This window comes from Gymnoscopelus braueri, assembly GCF_963280865.1.
Source record: "Gymnoscopelus braueri genome assembly, chromosome: 17".
NCBI classification, from domain to species: Eukaryota; Metazoa; Chordata; class Actinopteri; order Myctophiformes; family Myctophidae; genus Gymnoscopelus; species Gymnoscopelus braueri.
The window spans coordinates 10,430,028-10,449,522 of record NC_137617.1 but is presented as its reverse complement, the minus strand read 5'-3'; the positions used below and the strand labels follow the sequence as shown (position 1 = coordinate 10,449,522).

The following is a 19,495-nucleotide window of genomic DNA, read 5'->3' as shown; positions in this document are numbered from 1 at the left end:
GGTCCCCCTCTCCAAATGTTTTCGTCCAAACATGGGCATAAAAGAGGTCTGTCTTCTGTCCTCTTTTTGATTGGCCAAGCTTAGCGTGACGTAGTGCTCTGATCTTTCAACCACTAGGGGTCTGGCAGTATCAGGTCTCCTGGTTCCCTTGTTCTAGATAGGAGAGTGTGGAGGGCAGTGATTCAGTAGTACTCTGACAAAGCCACCGAAACTATGACCCAGACATATGAAATTAGCTCCTCCACTGGATTTGACGTCTATAGGAAAGATAAAATGTTCTAACGTCTGACACAACTGATACAAAACAACTGCCATGACATGACAGTGACAGTGTAGGCTATATTACAATAGATCTCACGTTAGTTTTAATGAACAATATGATACTTTTGTTAGAGTGGCAATAAATTATTGAATTGAAAGCATTAAAGATTATAAAGTATAATGATAGGGAATGTTTTAATCTATAGAACTGTGAAATATTATGTAACTATATATATGCACACACACACACACACACACACACACACACACACACACACACACACACACACACACACACACACACACACACACACACACACACACACACACACACACACACACACACACACACACACTAGATGGATGGATGGATGGATGGATGATCTCAAACTGATATACTGGTTTTGTCACATCTGTGAGATTTATGAAAACTATCATTTTCCAACCAGGGAAGAACAACGACCCCACAGACATGAGAATTGTTCTGATTGGAGGACGATGTGGAGGTGGAAAGAGTTCAGTAGGAAACATCATCCTGGGCAGAAATGTTTTTGAAACAAACAGAAGAACATCTAAGAGCGTCATGAAACAAGAGAAAGTGTCTGGTAGACAGGTCACTGTGGTCAACACTCCAGGATGGATGTCTCATTATCCCCTAGATCTGACCCCAAAACTGACGCAGTTAGAAATCCAACAGAGTGTGAATCTGTGTCCTCCAGGACCCGATGCCTTTCTCCTAGTGATGCCATTGAACATCACATGTGTAGGAACAGGGATGTCAGTAGAGGAGCATGTGAGATTTCTCCTCAATGACCAAGTGTGGAGACACACCATCGTGGTATTCACTGTAAATGAAGACACAGTGAGACCTGTGAAAGATCTCATTAGATCTGACAGTGAATTAAGATCTATTATTGAGAAATGTGAAGAGCGCTTCCATGTTCTTAACATTAGTGACAGAGGCGATGGAAGTCAGGTCACAGAGCTGCTGGAGAAGATAGAGCAGATGATGACTAGTAATGGTTGTCACTATGAGACCGAAAAACACGTCTCAGAGGAACTGAAGAAGATGGAGAGAACTATCAGAAGAACAGCAGAACAAAGGAGGGCAAATGCTCAGAAACAAGCAACTACACGTCCAAAAGATGTTGGTGTGTTTGGTTTTAATTTGTTAAGAAGGAATATTTCATGTTAATCAGTTCATTTAATTGTATCCATTTGATTATTTGATAGATATTAAGTACGTATAAGTAAACAATGTTTTCTCTGACAGGACGGACTGACCTCAGAATTCTGTTGTTAGGAAGGTGTTCATCTGGAAAGAGTTCAGCAGAAACATCATTCTCAGAGGAAGTGTTTTTAAAGTTGGAGGTCCAAGGTCAGTGCAGTGTGAGATAAGACATGGTGAAGTAGCAGGACGACATCTGACAGTGGTGGAGTCACCAGGCTGGTTCTACAACAGTCCACTACAGGACACCTCACGGTGCGTTTTAACAGCGGGCGATCAGCGGGCGATCAGGATAGTATTTTCCGGAAGTGCATTATATGTCTATGAGAGCCGGCGACTACTGGCGATAGGGCGAAGTGGGCGGGGGGGCGATGAAAGATGGATTTTCTTTATCTTTTGGACGATGTCGCCCGGGATCGCCCGAGAGTCGCCCGCTGTTAAAACGTACTGTCAGAGATGGACAAACTGGAGATCCAGAACAGTGTCTCTCTCTGTCCTCCTGGACCACATGCTGTTCTTCTGATGGTTCGAGCTGATGAAGCATTCACCAAAGCACAGAGAGTAGCAGTGGAAGAACACATGACACTTCTGTCACAGAGAGCCTGGAGTCACGCTATGGTACTGTTCACCCATGGAGACTGTCTGGGAGACACAAGCATTGAGCAGCACATTGAGGCTGAAGGGGAAGACCTCCGCTGGCTTGTTGACAAATGTGGGAACAGGTATCATGTCTTCAACAATAAGGAGAGAGATGGCACTCAGGTCACACAGCTTCTGGGGAAGATGGAGAAGATGGTGGCAGGAAACAGAGGAAGACACTATCAAGTTGGAGAAGAAGTTTGTGAGAAGATATCAAAGAGGAAGAGGAACATAAAGGACAATGTCCTGACATTCATGACCAGGACACACATGCAAAGATATGTTCATAAACCTCTGTTTAAAGGTGATGATTATACATATCTATCTATCTATCTATCTATCTATCTACAGTCTACACAGTATAGATGTAGTTAACAATAATACGTCACGTGTCGATTACAGGAACTGAGAGAGATATAACATATATATATGTATATATATAACATTATCAGTTTTGCAGCTCTTATACATTTTATATGTGAAGGCTGCTGAACATGTTATGAGTAGTCTAATGGCCAACACATTATGATACATTAGTTCTGATGTTATGTCATGTGGTCAGTTCAGTCAGATTTCTTTGTAATAATTCATATAATCCAATCTCTGAATCCAGTGTTAAGTGAAGTAATATTGAATTTGTGTCTCTCAGGAGAACATCTACCAGATGTGAGGGTGATGTTGGTTGGGGGAGAGCAGAATGAGAGGAACAGAGTTGGAAATACCATACTGCAGGACAAAGTGTTTACAGAAACGCCATACAAGGTGAGTCATATTATATGAATGTGATGTTTTAATGAATGACCTTAAAGCAAACAGTAACTGGTTTAAATATACATGTTTTCTGATGATCATGTGAAAGTATATGCTGTCATGAATTATTTAAATATGTTAAAACATGTTAGCTTGATGATGTCATTGGTAGGCAGAGTTCTGTTCGTAGCCCAGCAATGACATGCAAAGTGAGTAGACGGGAATGGTGGCATTTTCTAATGAATGGGTGAAGTGCTCCTTTACTATCTTCATGGTTGTAAAATGATTTGGTCACGACTTGCCAATAAATTCATACGCGTAATTAACACTTAATTACTGTTGAATTAATGATGAACTCTTACATTATTTCATCATGAATTTATCATGAGTTAATAATTAATTCCTGTTAATTAATGGTGGTGAGGACAGAACAGAATGCATGTTTTGATTAATATATGACTAACATACAGCAAATCTTATATTCCAGGAGTTTAAAACCCAGAAGAAACTGACAGAATGTGTCAGACAACGGAGACTAGTTGGCGTTGCAAAAAGAAATATGAGTGTGGTGAACTGTCCAGATTGTCCAGATTGGTCGATTACACCTCCATCACAGAAGATCAGAGATGTCTTTCTACATGGTGTGACTCTGTGTTCTCCTGGACCCCATGCTGTCCTGTTGCCTGTTTCTGTCAGGTCCAGTTTCTCTGAAGCTGAGAGAAGATCAATAGAGGAACACATGGAGCTGCTGGGGGACAGAATCTGGAGACACACTCTGGTTCTGTTCACATGGGGATACTGGCTGGGAGAGAGACGTGTTGTGGAGTACATAGGGTCTGAAGGAGAACCTCTGAGTTGGCTCCTAAAGAAATGCGGCTACAGATACCATGTTCTCCAGTTCTCCAAGAGGGACATTTCGGAAGTAACACAACTGATGGAGAAAATAGAAGACATGGTGATGATGAATCAGAATCAAAGACGCTTTGGAACTTTAGACTCAAGAGAAGGCAGGTCTGTCAGAGACACCGGACACTTCAGTTTGGGAAAATCATTTTACTCAACTGCAGAATGGAACAGACGAGAACAAGAATGGAAGAAGAGAGAGGAGGAATGGAGAAAAGAACCAACCCTGCCAAGGAGTGAGTATCAATATAATTTGTGATTGTTGCGAACGCGGAAGGAGGCGCGGCGAAGCCGCGCCTCCGACCAAGTGGAGCTTACTATGTAACCCTGCTCAGGTTGTGTGTCTGTCTGTCTGTGTGCATGCACTACCTATGTAGAGGGCGCCAGAGTGCAGGAATTTAGACAATGCTCTGATTTAAATGCAACACCACACACACACACACACACACACACACACACACACACACACACACACACACACACACACACACACACATACACACACACACACACACACATACACTGTTCTCTCCCCATCACAGTCAAATAACACGGATTACAAGTCCGTAAATACACAATATTTTCTAGCTGCGTTCGCTTCCAGCGTTCGCGCGTCTTACTTGTGATCTGACTTACAGTGAATTATTTTGTCAGATAAACTCACCATAGGCGCCTAGCCCATGGGGTTTTTAAATTTTCATCCAAATAGCTGATCTACAAGCCCACAACATGCTGCAGCGCGACATGTTGAGAGCTTGTAGATCTGCTCCCCTTGCTTATTTTCATAGACCTGGTTGCTTGTTTCTCGCACATAATTTGGCATTCTGGCAACACTGGTCAGCGACTACAGAGAATAGCCTGGGATCAATTTCATTTTCGGGTTTCTGCAACCACAGTTAAAACCTCACCTAAAATCAATACGTTTTGAATTTCATCTTGAGAAATGTACATCTAAGCAGCATAAGCACAAATGAGCCCAATGTCTTCGTGATAATTATGCAGGTTTTACACTAATACACAACAATAGGACTTAAACTCTGCAACAAAACATTTTTAATTATTAAGAAATACTATATAATTTTATATAGTGAAAAGTCTACTAAAGTCATTATTAGTGTCCATCACATTTCATTTGAATGAAAATAACTTTTGTGCGGAAAATATATATCTATTCTGTGAATGCTGATGTGACCTCTACTTCAGTCTATGAAGTCCAGGTCTGAATGTGACACATTATTGAGACCAATATGACTTTGTACAAATATTGGTAATTTGCTAATACATTATTTTGTGAAATTAATGGGTTATATTTCACTGATAGTTGTACTGTACGTGTATGCTGCTATATTAAATTTAAATCATCCTTAATCTAAGTTAAATTAATTGTTTATTAATGATTCATTACTTAAAATCATTGTTTTATTTAATGGCCTTCCTGCCCTAGCATTTGGCCTTTGTGTCCTCAAAAATGTACAACACCATAGGCTAAGTGGCTATGCCCCAACAATGACGAAATGCCAGGCCTAGTTGCAATTCTTGTAACCATAGTAAATGTCTTGCTGTCTGTTGTCTTCTGTTCCAGAGACTGGTGGAACACCATCTGAAGCAGGAAGTTCATACTGCTGGTCACCTGTCAAGGTCTCTGATTGGCTGAAGAGATATCCTGGACCAGTAGCGTCCTCTTCAGGATATGAGTCCATGAGTGAAGTTCCTACCCAAGAAGACGCTGATGTGAGAGCAAAGTTATTATTTCTTTCATTAAGTGAAATTTACTTTAATTGTGCACATCCACAATAAATCTTATGCAGATCCATAGGATGAGTACAATAGGTTCATAAGTATACTCGTAAAAGTAGATCCAAATGGGCATAAATAATCATTGTAATTCATTGCTAAATAATTATTCAAGTAGCTTGATAGAACAGTCTCCTAGAATCTGTCCCTTGACTAAAGAAGAGAGATCAATTTAGAGAAAAAGACTAAATGCAGCAAAAAATATATATAATAATACAATGATTCACGCAAAACCTAAAATACAAATCATGTCAGATAAAGCGCATCCAACATAAAGTGAAAATCAAAGTAAAGCTTCACATCTAATGTCATTTCGCTGTCACTACTTCAAGACACTGTGGCTTAAGACCCCTACACACTGTACGATTTTTTACCTGATTTCTCAGTGCTTCCAGATTTTGCGAGAACCAGGTCTATGAAAACAAGGCCAACAAAAGCGACTAGGCCGCATGGGCACTTTAAACCTATATACAAATAAAATAGACGATCTACAAGCTCACAACGCGTCACAGCTATTTTCAAAGAAAAAACAACATTAGGAAATAAGGCCAAATAAGCAACTACACTTTAGAAATAAGCTAAAAAAAACGCAACCACCAATATTTTTTACAAGCAACTTGCTTATAATAAGCGGACAAGGCAACACTGCTTCTGATCTGAATGTATCGTGGTTGACTTTTTGAAACGTTTGTTTCAGAGAGAGAGAGAGACATACAGAGAAATAGAGAATTATTTAATGTCAATCATTAGCGTCCTGTCTCGGTCTCGCGCATATATCACGGGAGCCTTTCACGTTTTCGTGAGACGTTCGGAATAAAAACAAATGTATGTATTGGGTCGGGATCACATCGTGGTGAAATATCTTGCAATGAGTAAACCCCTGTCGCCGACCAATCAATCGTGCGAGAACCACAACGATATACAGTATATAGCCCGATTTCAAGACAGAAACTTGTGCAATGTGAAATGCTTAACGATCTGTTCACTCGCCGACCACTTCAAATATCGGTCAGTGTGTAGGAGTAGGGGCCCTTAATGATTAGGCCTACGTCACGCACAGAGAGATAGAGAGAGAGAAAGAGAGATGTTTATTCACTTATTGTCTCTGTACACATAATGTTGTGACTTGTTTTATGTTATATGTATGCTTTGGCAATGTAAAACATATATTTTATCATGCCAATAAAGCATTTAGAATTGAATTGAACATAGGTTGTGCTAAAAAGAATGATACAAAACATTGGCAGGTAAACATGTTTTTATGTGGAATATTATGAAGGGGTAATCAAAAGTATGCAAAAACGGCCAAAGTAGACTCAGAACAAGTCAACTCATTTATCAACAATTCGTTTCAATCTTTTCATGTTATTTCTCCATCATAAGTCCATCCTGCTTCTACCAGACTGACTGGGGGATGTTTAAGAACGCCGCTGGGAATAACATCAACGAACTCTCAGACTCAGTCACTGGCTTTATCAGTAAGTGCATAGATGACATAGTCCCAAAAAAGACAGTTCGGATCTATCCCAATCAGAAACCATGGATGGACAGCGGAGTACGTGCACATCTGCATGAACGGGATGCTGGTTTTAAATCTGGCGACGTGGAAACGCGCAACACGACGCGCGCGGCCCTAAACAGCGCCATCAGGAAGGCGAAAAAGGCCTACACAAAAAAGATGCAAGACCAACTCAGCAATGGCGACATCAGGAGCACATGGCAGGCGGTACACACCTTGACAGACTGCAAAACAAGAACCAGAAGCGAGGTGAACCCGCCTGCCTCCCTCCCCAACGAACTGAACACTTTCTACGGCCGATTTGAGATCAGCCCCAACCGCGGCAGCCAAGCGGGGCCATCAGCAGCACCAGCAGAGGAGAACCCTCTAACCATCTCGGAGAGAGAAGTGCGTACAGCCTTCGCACGGGTCAACATCCACAAGGCAGCCGGACCTGATGGGATTCCAGGCCGGGTCCTTAAGGCATGTGCAGACCAGCTGGCGGGTGTCTTCGCTGACATCTTTAACCTCTCCCTCTCCCAGGCTGTGGTCCCTGCAGGGTTCAAAATGTCAACCATTGTGCCCATTCCCAAAAAGGCCAAAGTGACATGCCTGAACGACTGGAGACCTGTCGCTCTCACCCCGATCGTCAGCAAGTGCTTCGAGAAACTGGTTAGGGAATACATCAGCTCCTCGCTACCTGCCTCGCTGGATCCGTGGCAGTATGCATACCGCAAAAACAGATCCACCGACGACGCTATTGCCATGGCTCTACACACCGTCCTCTCGCACATTGACAACAAGCTGCTGAAGGACAAATATGTACGTATGCTGTTCGTGGACTACAGCTCAGCATTCAACACCATTGTCCCAGCAATACTTGACAAAAAGCTCAGAGACCTAGGGCTACACCCAAGCATGTGCGACTGGATACAGGACTTCTTGTCCAACCGACATCAGGTTATGATGTTATGATCAGCCTACAGCGAGTAGTGCGATCGGCAGAGCGAATAATGGGAGACGAGCTCCCAGCGCTCCAGGAACTGTACAAAAAGCGGTGCGTGGTCAAAGCCAAGCGCATCATCAAGGACAAGCACCACCCAAGTCACAGACTGTTCAAACACCTACAACGACCGCGACCGGGCAAGGGGCTCTACCGCAGTATCAAGAGTTCCACCACCAGGTGCTGGTGTAGTTTTAATCCGGCTGCTGTCAGAATGCTGAATGAGGCATAAGCCTTGTTCAGCAGCCTGACAGCAGGCGGTGCAAAACTTTTCTGGCTCTTCCTGAACACACCTGTGGATTATACCAGGGACAATGACTTGGACTTAGCTCCCCCTCGGACACACCTGTGGACTACACCAGGTAACAACACACCTGTGGACTACACCAGGTAACAATGACTTTTTGTTGCACTCCCTCATGGAGCTACTTGCGGATTATACTAGGGTCAGTCCACCCTAGGTGGACACGCACTGACCTTTTGCACCTTAATCCCATGTATAACGCACTGACTTTTTTTTGTCTTTTTTATTGTGCTCTTTTTTTCTCTAAGCACCTTAACGTCCATATGTATATCATGCACAGTATAAGTATAACATGCACAGTATACATACATTGCTGCTATGCTCAGGCACCTTAGTTTTTTATTATCTCAGGTACTTTGTAAATATGTAGATAACTTGTCTGGCCTTCTGTTGCTTGCTCTCTTGTTTTGATCTCCTTCCCACTTGCCCCCCACCCCTCTTCCTCTCCCCCCCCCCCCCCCTCTTCTTTCTATGGAAATTAACGTTGCGATGGGAACGATGTACAAAAACGAATTTCACCCACTTTTTTACCTTGTAAACCTGTGATGTGACAATAAAACTGATTCTGATTCTGATTCTGATACATGATCACCGTAATACTAATTTAATTATATATCTTCATTCATGTCATTTGTTGGTCATGCGGGTGCCTGGCACCCACAACATCCTGTATGTTAATAAAAGACCAATCCTTGGACAATGGAAATCATAAATGAATCAAAAGTTTTGCCAATAATGATTTTTAAAATAATGACATTTCTCCTGAAGTGAGCTGTTGTGCTCTGCAAACAGTATCTATGCAAAATCTTCAATGCATCCGATATTGTCGTATATGATGTGTCAGGGTGCGAGTTCAGAGGACCCAAATGCAGTACGACAGACAGCAATGATAGAGTTCAAAGGTTTATTAACCAAACTAGGCAACCCATAAAATGGGGATGGCAAAACAGGAACAGAAAATACCGATGGCTTTCAGCCTAAGTACAGAACAACACACTAACACTAAAGGACTCAAAATACAGACACACACAGTACAACTCACTTGACACTAAATGACGACCTGACAAGGAACTGAACAAACAGGGGAATATAAATAGACACAGGGTAAACTGGAAACAGGTGAACACAAGCTACAATCGACACTGGGATTGGCTGAGGCACAACAGGACACAGGTGGAGAACAATCACAAATACAAACTGGTGAGACAAGACAGGAAGCGATAACAAGGCAGACAGGAAACAAAACTACAAAGTAAAGGTGCAGAACAGCACAGCAAAAGGCAGCAACAGAATGACAGATACGATTATACAAATGGAAAACGCAGTATGCAGAACATACAAAATGCACTTTAGGCCTAACCAGCCTAAAGTGTCCATAACCATATAAGGGCATCTTCAAGGTATAAATAATAAGTCGGCCTAACCGGCCCAAAGTGTCCATGACCATATAAGGGCATTCAAGGTCTAAATAATAAAGTCAAAGTCCACGGCCCGAGGAGCGGACCGTGACATGATGAGACGCAGTTTAATGCCTCATCATATACGACAATATCTTGCTATTTATTATTATAGTCATGTTACTATGCATGTAGACTATGCTTTATGTAAGCATTTAGAATTGAACTGGGTTAATACTGTAGTTAAGCCACTTAAAAAATGCTATAGCATTCTGAATTCTTATTTATTTCTTAGGATTTCTCTGTAAATAGCTCATCAGAAGAAGAGGAGGAAGAGGAGGAGATTGAGGATTCCGGTGAGAGACATGGATCAAATCTCTTTTACACTGTAAGGCTCCAAGCTGCCTCTGATCCACTAACTGTCCACTGTCTTTTCTCTCCACAGAAGGCTGGATGAGGATGATGAAGAAGATAGAAAGCAGTGAGGAAGGTAATAATAAAATCATGTAAATCTCAGCATCCACATCGGAACGGCATGGCTCCAATGTGGATCTTGGACTTCATGTGACCGGCCTGTGAATTCAGTCATCTATGTATATGACGTCTGTCATTTGTGACTTAACTATGACATATGACTCCACATTTGGGCAAGGTTTCTGCATCATCAGAGCCCCATTGTCTTCAATTATAAAATGAAAGTTAAATATTTCAGTAAGGATAAATTACGTGAATAAATGGTACATCTGTGGCCTACTGGTAGTGTGCACAAGACATTTGGCGCCGATCGTTCCAGTGGTTTAGGAGATCACCTCTGGCCACACTGACAGACACAGACGTCTAGCCTTCTAGCTGACAAGAGGGTCACCCCATAAGAGGGTCGCTCTTATAGACCACAAGACTCCGTCAGAGCCTCGCCATACACATTATAGCACTTCTTAATCAGTTGTGCAATTAATTGTGAGTCTTGGTTTGTATACAAAATGGAGGATTACATGGAACCAAATGTTTTCTCCTTAATCTCTTCCTGCAGAGCTCAAGAAACCTGACCTGGATCATAATGATAATGGTAGGTGAAAGATGGATTAATTAATATACGTATAAATCTACGAATCACAAATCTGAATCTACACCTGGACAAACTGGAATGCATCACCTCTCTCAGAATGTTGTTCCCTTTCACATCATGATAGCATTTGGCTTGGTTCTGCACATGATTAACCTCTGGTCCTGAAGTGAAGCTTTTCAATAGGAAACATAATAAAATATATTATATCTAATATAACCAATATTGTTTAAATATGGGTAACTATTGTTTGTTTTTTTTTCCCCCCAGATGAGATGAACTTGGGATCACACTGTGACAAATGTCAACACGTCCAGCAGGTCAGTTTGTTCAAAGAAGATAATCTCCTCTTCGTATATGTACAGTATGGCTGTTGGTGATCCTAAATTATCTCCTGTGTATGTTTGCTTGGTAGAGCTACGACAAAAAGATCATTCCTGAGAAGCTCTCCAGAGGACGTTTGCAGTGAGTCTGGACATCATTTTGACATCATCTGCTCATCTGGTTAAATACTATTCTCATTCTGTATAAGACTTTGATTTTGCCTCGTGCATGTGTATATGTGTGTGTGCGCGTGCATGTGTCTGTATATGCTTTAGGGCTCAGCTGGAAGGAGAGGGGACATATGAGTGTGTGTCCACAGGCTTGATATTTGAGGCATCAAAGCGAGTTCTGGTGCTTTATTCCGTCTTGTCTTGGTCCAAGTTCAGCGAGTTCCTCCAGAGCCCCTGGATGATTGCTGGCCCCATATTCAACATACAGGCAGTCGACAAGGATCCATCTGCCCTCAAGTCCATCCAGCTCCCACACTCCCTCTGCCTGGCTGGTGAGAATATATGCTGGCTCTGAGATATTTACTAATGATTGTACTAACACATCTTCCATGTCTAATATTTTACAGTAATATGATGAATCCAAATCACAGTATCCTGCTGTATGTTTCTGTTACACTATTGTCTGTGTTAAGGCATTTTTGAATTTTGTCTGGTTATCTCTATAAAACTGTCCCTCCATTTTCCCTCCAAACTTCCTTCTCATTATCTTCACCCAGGCCAGGGAAAAGAGAGGGTATTTGGTGCCCTGCACGTCACTGGCAAGAATCCCGTCATTGAGAGAGTCCAGTACTCTGGTAGTCATCTGAAGTGGTCAGTGTCCTCGCTGTCACCTGTGGGTTCCATCGCCCGGGACACACAGCAGGATGAACACCACGGAGCGGTGCTGGTCTACGAGGATCTGTTCAGTAGCATCGACTCTCACACTTTCCGCTTCTACATCACCAGCTGCAACTCATCGCATATTAAAGTGAGGAGGCCACCAAGATATATGCAGAAGTTTTTGTATAATGATGATAATATTTATACGCATTTGTTTACCTTTTAAAATAATAAACTTTTAGAGCTCTTGAAGGATAGATTGCAAAGGAGCTCACTGAAAAGTGAAAAGAGGATGTTGTACATGTTTAATGCATCATCCACAGCTCTACCTGTAAACAATAACAAACTGTTTATTCACTCTTTCCTGCCTATATTGTGTGAAGTCACAGTACTTGTACCTCTATTGCACATGATTGACACAGAGTCAGTTTAACTTTGGTTTTGACTCATCAGACATGACTCCTCTTTGGTAGCAATCTGTCTAGTTGAACTAACAACCACAGGTGTCTTTATTGACTATTATACCAACACTACATCCAGTCCAAATATATGCAGAAATCAAGAGAAATAGTGAATACAATAGATTAAGAATGCCTTCATATTAGCTGTTTTGGAAATATTCATTGAACACAATGTCGACTACAGGTTTTAATAACTTTTGATTAGATTATTAGCATCAGATCAATGACCAGCTGTTATCAAAATCTATGTGACTATTATTGTTAGACATTATTTTATTACTAGCTACTGTATATACTGTGCTCTGAATATAATTCTTGACTAGTTGGGGAGTTTTCATTTTGACTAAAACTTGAACATGGTCTTCAGTATTATTCAGTATTGACAACCTGTCGTTATAACTTCTAATTGGCAGGAAGGAAGTCATTGTTGTTATTATTATTATTATAATTATTATTATTTTGTCTTCCCTCCTTCTCTCCTGTTGTCATCACCTTGTCCACCGGTTGTCCTTGTGTGTGTCAGGACATCAAGAAGAAGTTGAAGAAGGGACGTTTCAGTATGGTTGACAAGAATACCTTCTGTCTACTGGTAGAGCAGAAGTACCGTCTGATGAGTGAGCCAAGCGGAGAAATTGATCCTGAGGTGTGTTTATGTGTTGATAGATGTAGCTATGAACATTTATGTATTTATTGTGAATGTGTGAAGTTAATTATTAATGTTATGTGTCTGTGCAGTGCTTGCCATTCACCCTGAAATCAACTGAGCTCAGAGGTTTCTTTGAAGCATACTATGAGCACCCACCTCCATTCAAGTTCAATCTGAAAGCGAGTGGTACTGATGTTCCTGCATGAACTGCAACGATTCGACAAGGTACCTATGTAAAGAGTCACCTGTCTACTGTGTGTATTTGTGCTGCTTGATCATAAGGTTGCTTTGCTGACTATGCAGTGTATTTCTGAATGATGAGGCCTATCTGTTAATGTCGTGTCAGGTGACCTGGTGGGCAGCACAGAGAAATCACCAAGCAGAATGCAACTACTACTTGGTCAGCTTCAGTTGGGCTCAAGCAAAGGGAAAACGAGTAAGAGTGATCAATTTGATTAATTTACTCGTTATTATGACTTGGTTTAATTTGGATTTTCAGCATTGTTGAACCAGACAGTAATTTCCATCTCTCTTACAGTCAGAAAGCAGAGATCCGAAGCATTAGATGAAGGAACCAGTAAAAGACGTTCTCTCCAGCCAGGTGAATTTACACTTCCTCACTCCTTAGAAAAATTAATTTCAGATTACTGTAAACATAAAAAAGAATAATCCTCCTCTTAATGTTTGCAAAATGTCATCTTGTTTTGGAATTGCACTTCATATTTTTCATATTCATATCAATTTACTTGGGCAGAAGAACACCAGCAAAATATTGCAGAGATCTAATTTCATTTCCATAAGCAGGCATCAATGGTATGGCAGCTCATTTACAAAATATTTTCTCCCCAAATAAGTGTGTTTACGGTCATATACTGTAAACATACAATACTGCTGATAGCGGAATTATAGGTAGTGAAATCCTTGTATTTCAACCTTCCCATAACAATGAAATAGAAAACAATGAAATAGAAAGGTAAGGCAGCCTGTAATATATTGTATACACAGTATATAACTATCAACAATCCTATATTATGGTTGTGCTCAAAATATCGAATATTGGGACACTTATTGTATCGATACGACAGGCAGGTATTGCAATATTAAGTTTTATTGTGGTTTTGCTTGTTTCTTTTAATGAAATGTCTGCATTTGTATTGCACTGAGCTTTACATATACTGGACATGAAAAATGGCAGTACACTAAAGATTATTTTGGGCTTTATCTTGTGGCATTTTGGTGGTGTACAATACACCATATCAGCAAAAATCATATTGTGACTCCTGTACCAGGATACGTATTGTATCATGAGTTACCAGCAAATTCACATTATACATGTCATTATATGACACAATTTTTTACAGACATGAAAGCTGACTTTGTGAAGAAGAACTGGAGTGACCTGATTCAGCGCGTCAGAGGGGTTCTACGTGTAGCCGATGACCTTCTTGAGAAAAACATTCTCACAAATGAGATTTATAATGAAATCAAAGTAGCAAAGACCAGTCAAGATCAAATGAGAGTACTACTTGACATTATTTGTCCAAAAGGAAAAAGAGCAATGTCAGCATTTTACGATGCTCTGCGAAAGCACGACTGGCTTCTCGTTGAAGATCTGGGTAAGAACCAACAACTTAAGATCCCTCTTTCTGTCCAGTTTGTTGGAATTCTGTGTGACATGGTTTTTGTTTGTTTGTTGTCAAATTCCAGAAGAAGATCAGGGCAGATAATCATGCTGTATTAGCTATCAGTGGACGCTGAAAACCTGGCTGATCTCGAACATCCCAGACACATCCATACATCCATCCATCTCTGTGAAACAACTAGAACACTTGTGTGAAACACAACCAGCAAGGTAAAATGTGGGGGAGTACGTTTCATGGTTAATTGAACTCATGATGCACTGATGTGGAAGTCATCTCCCAGTCCTGTTCACTAGTGGTGGAACACCTTCAATCAAGTGTCCACCATTTTTTTATCCTACCAAAGGAATTCCCCTCCATTCTATTAACTGCTGTTTACATTCAAAAAAGATACTGGGATAAACTAGAACAGTATTACAATGGCAGGGATTCCAGGTTCATGTGGCAGTGACTGCAAGTGACCCAAACCAGGTGCTTTTACCAACTTCACCACTTCACTCCCAGATGACCGAACAGGTTCTATCCCTGTTCTGAGTGTGATTCAGGACCAGCAGAACATGCACAGGTCTGACCTGATGAAGACCCACAATGGTTGAAACGTTGTTTGAGAACTCTAAATAAATGTTCTACTGGGAGCTACAGTGTGCGAACTTCCCCTCCTTTCCTCCAATGTACGTATTGTTGTTCAGCACCTGAAATTTTTTTTGGGGATGTGCGTGCTTCCCTCTGGACTCTAAAGGTCCTTACACAACGGGGGCGATTTTTTCATGCAAATAATACGTTTTTTAAAAAAAACCTTATAAAGTCAATGAAAGCTTCCACGGAGCGAAAAAGCGAAGCGAAAAAGCATCACAGATGTGAAAAAGGTTTTTAAATGTGTATCCTATCTCAATGACTACAGATCTGTTGCCATAACATTAGTAATAATGAAATGCTTTGTTAAAACTAGATAAAATGTACATAAAATCCTAACATTACAGCCAACCTTGATCCGCTACAGTTTATGGATGTCTTACAATTTCAATGGATCTGAATACTGTGTTAACCACTTTCTTTCTTTTTTATAACTTTGTATAGCAATTTTCTTATTGCAAGCAGTGTTAACCTCTTTCAACCTGTTGTCCCTATTTTTGGCGTGTCATTAGACGTTTTCCCAAAAATGTGATCTTGTAGATATTTCATTACATTGTGGGATCACATTTATTTTCTTTTTGAATTGCATTTGAATATGTGTGGTATTTTTAAGTGCATGATAAATACATTGAACCTTGTACATTGAACAAGTGCTTTTTATCATGTTACCTAAGCTACATATCTGAGACTGTGTTAATTAAACACAATGATTTTGTATGTCTACTTGTGTGTTGTTTATTGTTTATATTGCAGTTGACCTTGAATAATGATCAACCCAGAGCTAATCACGTGTTCTACTTTAACTGTGAACAGCCTTCATGCAGGCAGGCAGGCAGGCAGGCAGGCAGGCAGGCAGGCAGACAGACAGTGTGACTGTCTGTCTACTGTAGCAGTGAGACAGCATGCAGAGAGACAGACAGACATTGAAAACATTGGGACCATGTGCGGTTTCACTTACTGTTACATGTATATTACTAATATTACTAATACTATTTAATGTACTGTTGTAATGTAATGTTAATATGTACTAATAATACTATCAATGTTCATATTATGTTTATATTATAACCATTCAGATATTAATTCCCCTGTCTTGCCACTTGGTGGTGGCACCCATCTACACAAATTCATAATTCAGGCCTGTTTGTCATTTCATCTTAATTAATCATAAAGTTGAGTGAACACTGAAGAAGACGCATTGTGTGGAGGAATTCAACTCCAGACACAGCTGCTACACACTCTCCTCATAATGTAGCTTCTTGAAGGTTGTGTAAGTGAAGCCTTGTCTGTTTTGCACAAAATCATAACCACTGATTTATGGGATGTGTGAGTGGTACAAAGGTAAAGTTCATGTCCATCACTTTAAAGACTGCAGTTTGATTCCTCCACAGTGCAGTGAGGTGACGAAACACACCCTGTTCCAACATTACTACCTTTTTTGCACATTGAACATTTTCAGTCTTCATTGCATCATGGACTGTCCAGCAGAGGGAGACCGTGTGTTTCCTTTATTGTTTGACAGCAGGGACTTTAACAGCTGAATGTAGATGACTAACAAATAATTGTAAATTGTAGCAGAAAATGTATGTAACCAGGGCACTTATTGGCCCGGAACAGAATACCACACTATGCTACCCTGTGAGTTTCACACAGAGAATATCACATGACTGCACACAGTTCAGATTCAATACCTAACATCAGAATAAGAATAAGAGGAGCAGAGACTCGTTTCCAGTTCAAAGGATTATATTTATTTTGGCTCAGGGCATATTTAATATGTAATAATGATTAAAAGCTGCAAGATAGAATCATGTTAAAGATATTGTTCTTTATCATCAAAATAGACTAGCCTACTATTTAAAAATATAATTGCTTCAAAATGGATTGCAAAAGTTAAAATTACAATTATTCTAAGTTCAATATCTTACCACAGTTACCAGTATAGCCGAGAGAGACAGTGGTGTCCACAACGGGAGATGGGGAGTGAAGGAAGTGAGGGCAAGTTTACACCACTAGTAGAAGAAGAGCACATGCTCACTTTCGGTTACTGCACACACACACACACATCTGATAACTCGAAAAAGTGCTCCTCGGAGCACAGGTCTCCGCCAGGTCAGGTAGGTTATTGTGGCCTCCTGGTGGCGCTATAATAGGCCAATGTGAAAAGGGTGCCATTTTCTTAGGCCTTGCACGGCAATCGGACACTGCATTCATGATTTGAGGCATTTTGTTCAAAAATGTGTTTTGCTAAATTAGACCTGCTGTTGGCGCTATAACAGGCCAATGTTAAAAGGGTGGCATTTGCTCCTCAACATAGTATGAATGTGCGTGCAAAGTTTGACTGCAATCGGATGCTGCGTTCATGATTTGCTGCATTTTGTTCAAAACAAGCCACTACTGCAAACTTTAGATGTCAATCTTAGCCAATGAGGATGGAATATGAAAAAGCAAACACATCCGTCTTGATCACATGACTATATGATCATGGTATCACTATATGATGGTAAAATCGGAAGGAGTAACATAAAAAAAAGTTTTACATAAGTCGGCCTCCTGGTGGCGCTATAAAAGGCAGATGTGAAAAATGCAGGGTTAAGGTTTTTCTTTGACCTCTAGGGAGTCTGCTGTGACGGCCCTGCCCCTCTGCCTCACTGTTGGCTAGCCGGCAGCCTTGGTGATTGCCAGAGTGGAGCAGGCCGTCAGGCCAACTTGCTACACCTGGGGTTATGGGTGTGGCAGAGTATAAAATGTCCTCTCCTTGAAACCTTTGGATCTCTACATATCCTCTCCAGAGCCTGTCTTGGGTGCCACCTGGCCTGAGTGGGCTCAGCCCTTTTGTTTAGTTTTGCACTTTCTATACAACACTCACACAACACACTCCACACATTCACACACTGCATACATAACTGACTACTGACTTGTTCACACCTCATTCCATTCCTTTTGTTTATTGCTTTGTGTATTAAGTTATAGTCAAATAAATATAAATTTAAATGTTTGCATCATGTGTGGACTCCCTTCTTTTTGCCATGTAACCCTAGTGCATGACACTGCTTACAAAGTTTTACACCGATCGGTGCAGTTGTAGGTAAAAACACGAATCAGCCTGTTATAGCGCCACCATGAGGCTGATTTGAAAATTTTCAAGTGGCATTTCTTCCTCGGCATAGTGTAAATACGTGTGCAAAATTTCAAGGAAATTGTATGCTGTGTTCATGATTTGAGGCATTTTGTTCAAAACGGAGCACTCCTGCAAACTTTGGAAGCCATTTTTAGCCAATCAGGATGGAATATGAAAAATCTGAAAGACTAATTTTGTTTAATGACTATAGAGATACTGTGTACCGATTTGCGGGATTTTTGGACAAAATCTGTAGGAGTACTGTCAAAAAATATGTTTTGCACAAATCGGCCTCCTGGTGGCTCTATAAAAGGCCCATGTGAAAAATTTGGGGCAGAGGTTCTGCTGTGGCATCCAGGGAGTGTCTGTGCACAGTTTCGCTGCGAGCAAGCCAACGGTGCCGGAGATTAGCTGTCCACAGACAGAATGACGGACACACGGACGGACGGACGGATGGACAGGGGGCAAAACATACTCTCTCGCCATGCCTTTCGGCCTGGCGGAGACAATTACTGCTCATAACGGTTTTCTGCACTCAAGCTATCTAAAAAGAAATATACACAGCAAGTCCAGCATGCAGGCACAGCAAACAACATGCACTAAACCCCAATATGAAGACATCCCTATATGGAGACATCTTTATTGGATGTTGGACGCCTTTAGCCCCACCTTTTAACAGGACGTTCATGAAAGTCCTTGCGGGCTTGTTTCCAATGAGGGCCTGTGAGCAATTAGGGGTTAAAGGAGAAATCCGGACATTTTAAGTGTTATCTTTGATGTGTCGTTTCTCACTCACCGAGGTAGGAAGTGGCGTTGAGTTTTTCCAGCGATTCCCCTGTCTGCGAGTCTGGTCGACCCCCACCATTGGCATAGTGGGAGGCGCGTGTCTAAGGGAAAATCGCCTAATTCTACAGCTCCAAACTCCTTTTTTTTTCACAAATCCTCCTCATGGTGTCTCCTGATACTTTCACACGCACTGTTTATCACTCACGAGCTGGCG

General features: G+C 41.1%; 1 protein-coding gene across 1 annotated transcript; it reads left to right on the top strand.

Moving 5' to 3' along the window:
- The first annotated feature begins 1,735 nt into the window (after positions 1 to 1,735).
- Positions 1,736 to 16,097, top strand: LOC308104105 (uncharacterized protein). Its single transcript, XM_080454406.1, has 17 exons — positions 1,736 to 2,432; positions 2,778 to 2,890; positions 3,366 to 4,017; positions 5,364 to 5,512; positions 10,073 to 10,133; positions 10,223 to 10,267; positions 10,808 to 10,843; positions 11,111 to 11,160; positions 11,256 to 11,305; positions 11,440 to 11,666; positions 11,892 to 12,142; positions 12,979 to 13,098; positions 13,191 to 13,326; positions 13,448 to 13,537; positions 13,640 to 13,702; positions 14,463 to 14,717; positions 14,809 to 16,097. The coding sequence occupies exons 1-13, from the start codon at positions 1,946 to 1,948 to the stop codon at positions 13,305 to 13,307; spliced, it is 2,358 nt and encodes a 785-aa protein (XP_080310532.1). The 5' UTR covers positions 1,736 to 1,945; the 3' UTR covers positions 13,308 to 13,326; positions 13,448 to 13,537; positions 13,640 to 13,702; positions 14,463 to 14,717; positions 14,809 to 16,097.
- The last annotated feature ends 3,398 nt before the right edge of the window (positions 16,098 to 19,495 follow it).

Excerpts from the sequence above, each read along its gene's own strand:
- LOC308104105 (XM_080454406.1), top strand. The coding sequence starts at position 1,946 with ATGGACAAACTGGAGATCCAGAACAGTGTCTCTCTCTGTCCTCCTGGA. Across the intron at positions 4,018-5,363 it reads AGAACCAACCCTGCCAAGGA|AGACTGGTGGAACACCATCT; the intron begins GTGAGTATCAAT and ends CTTCTGTTCCAG. Across the intron at positions 10,844-11,110 it reads CCTGGATCATAATGATAATG|ATGAGATGAACTTGGGATCA; the intron begins GTAGGTGAAAGA and ends TTTTCCCCCCAG.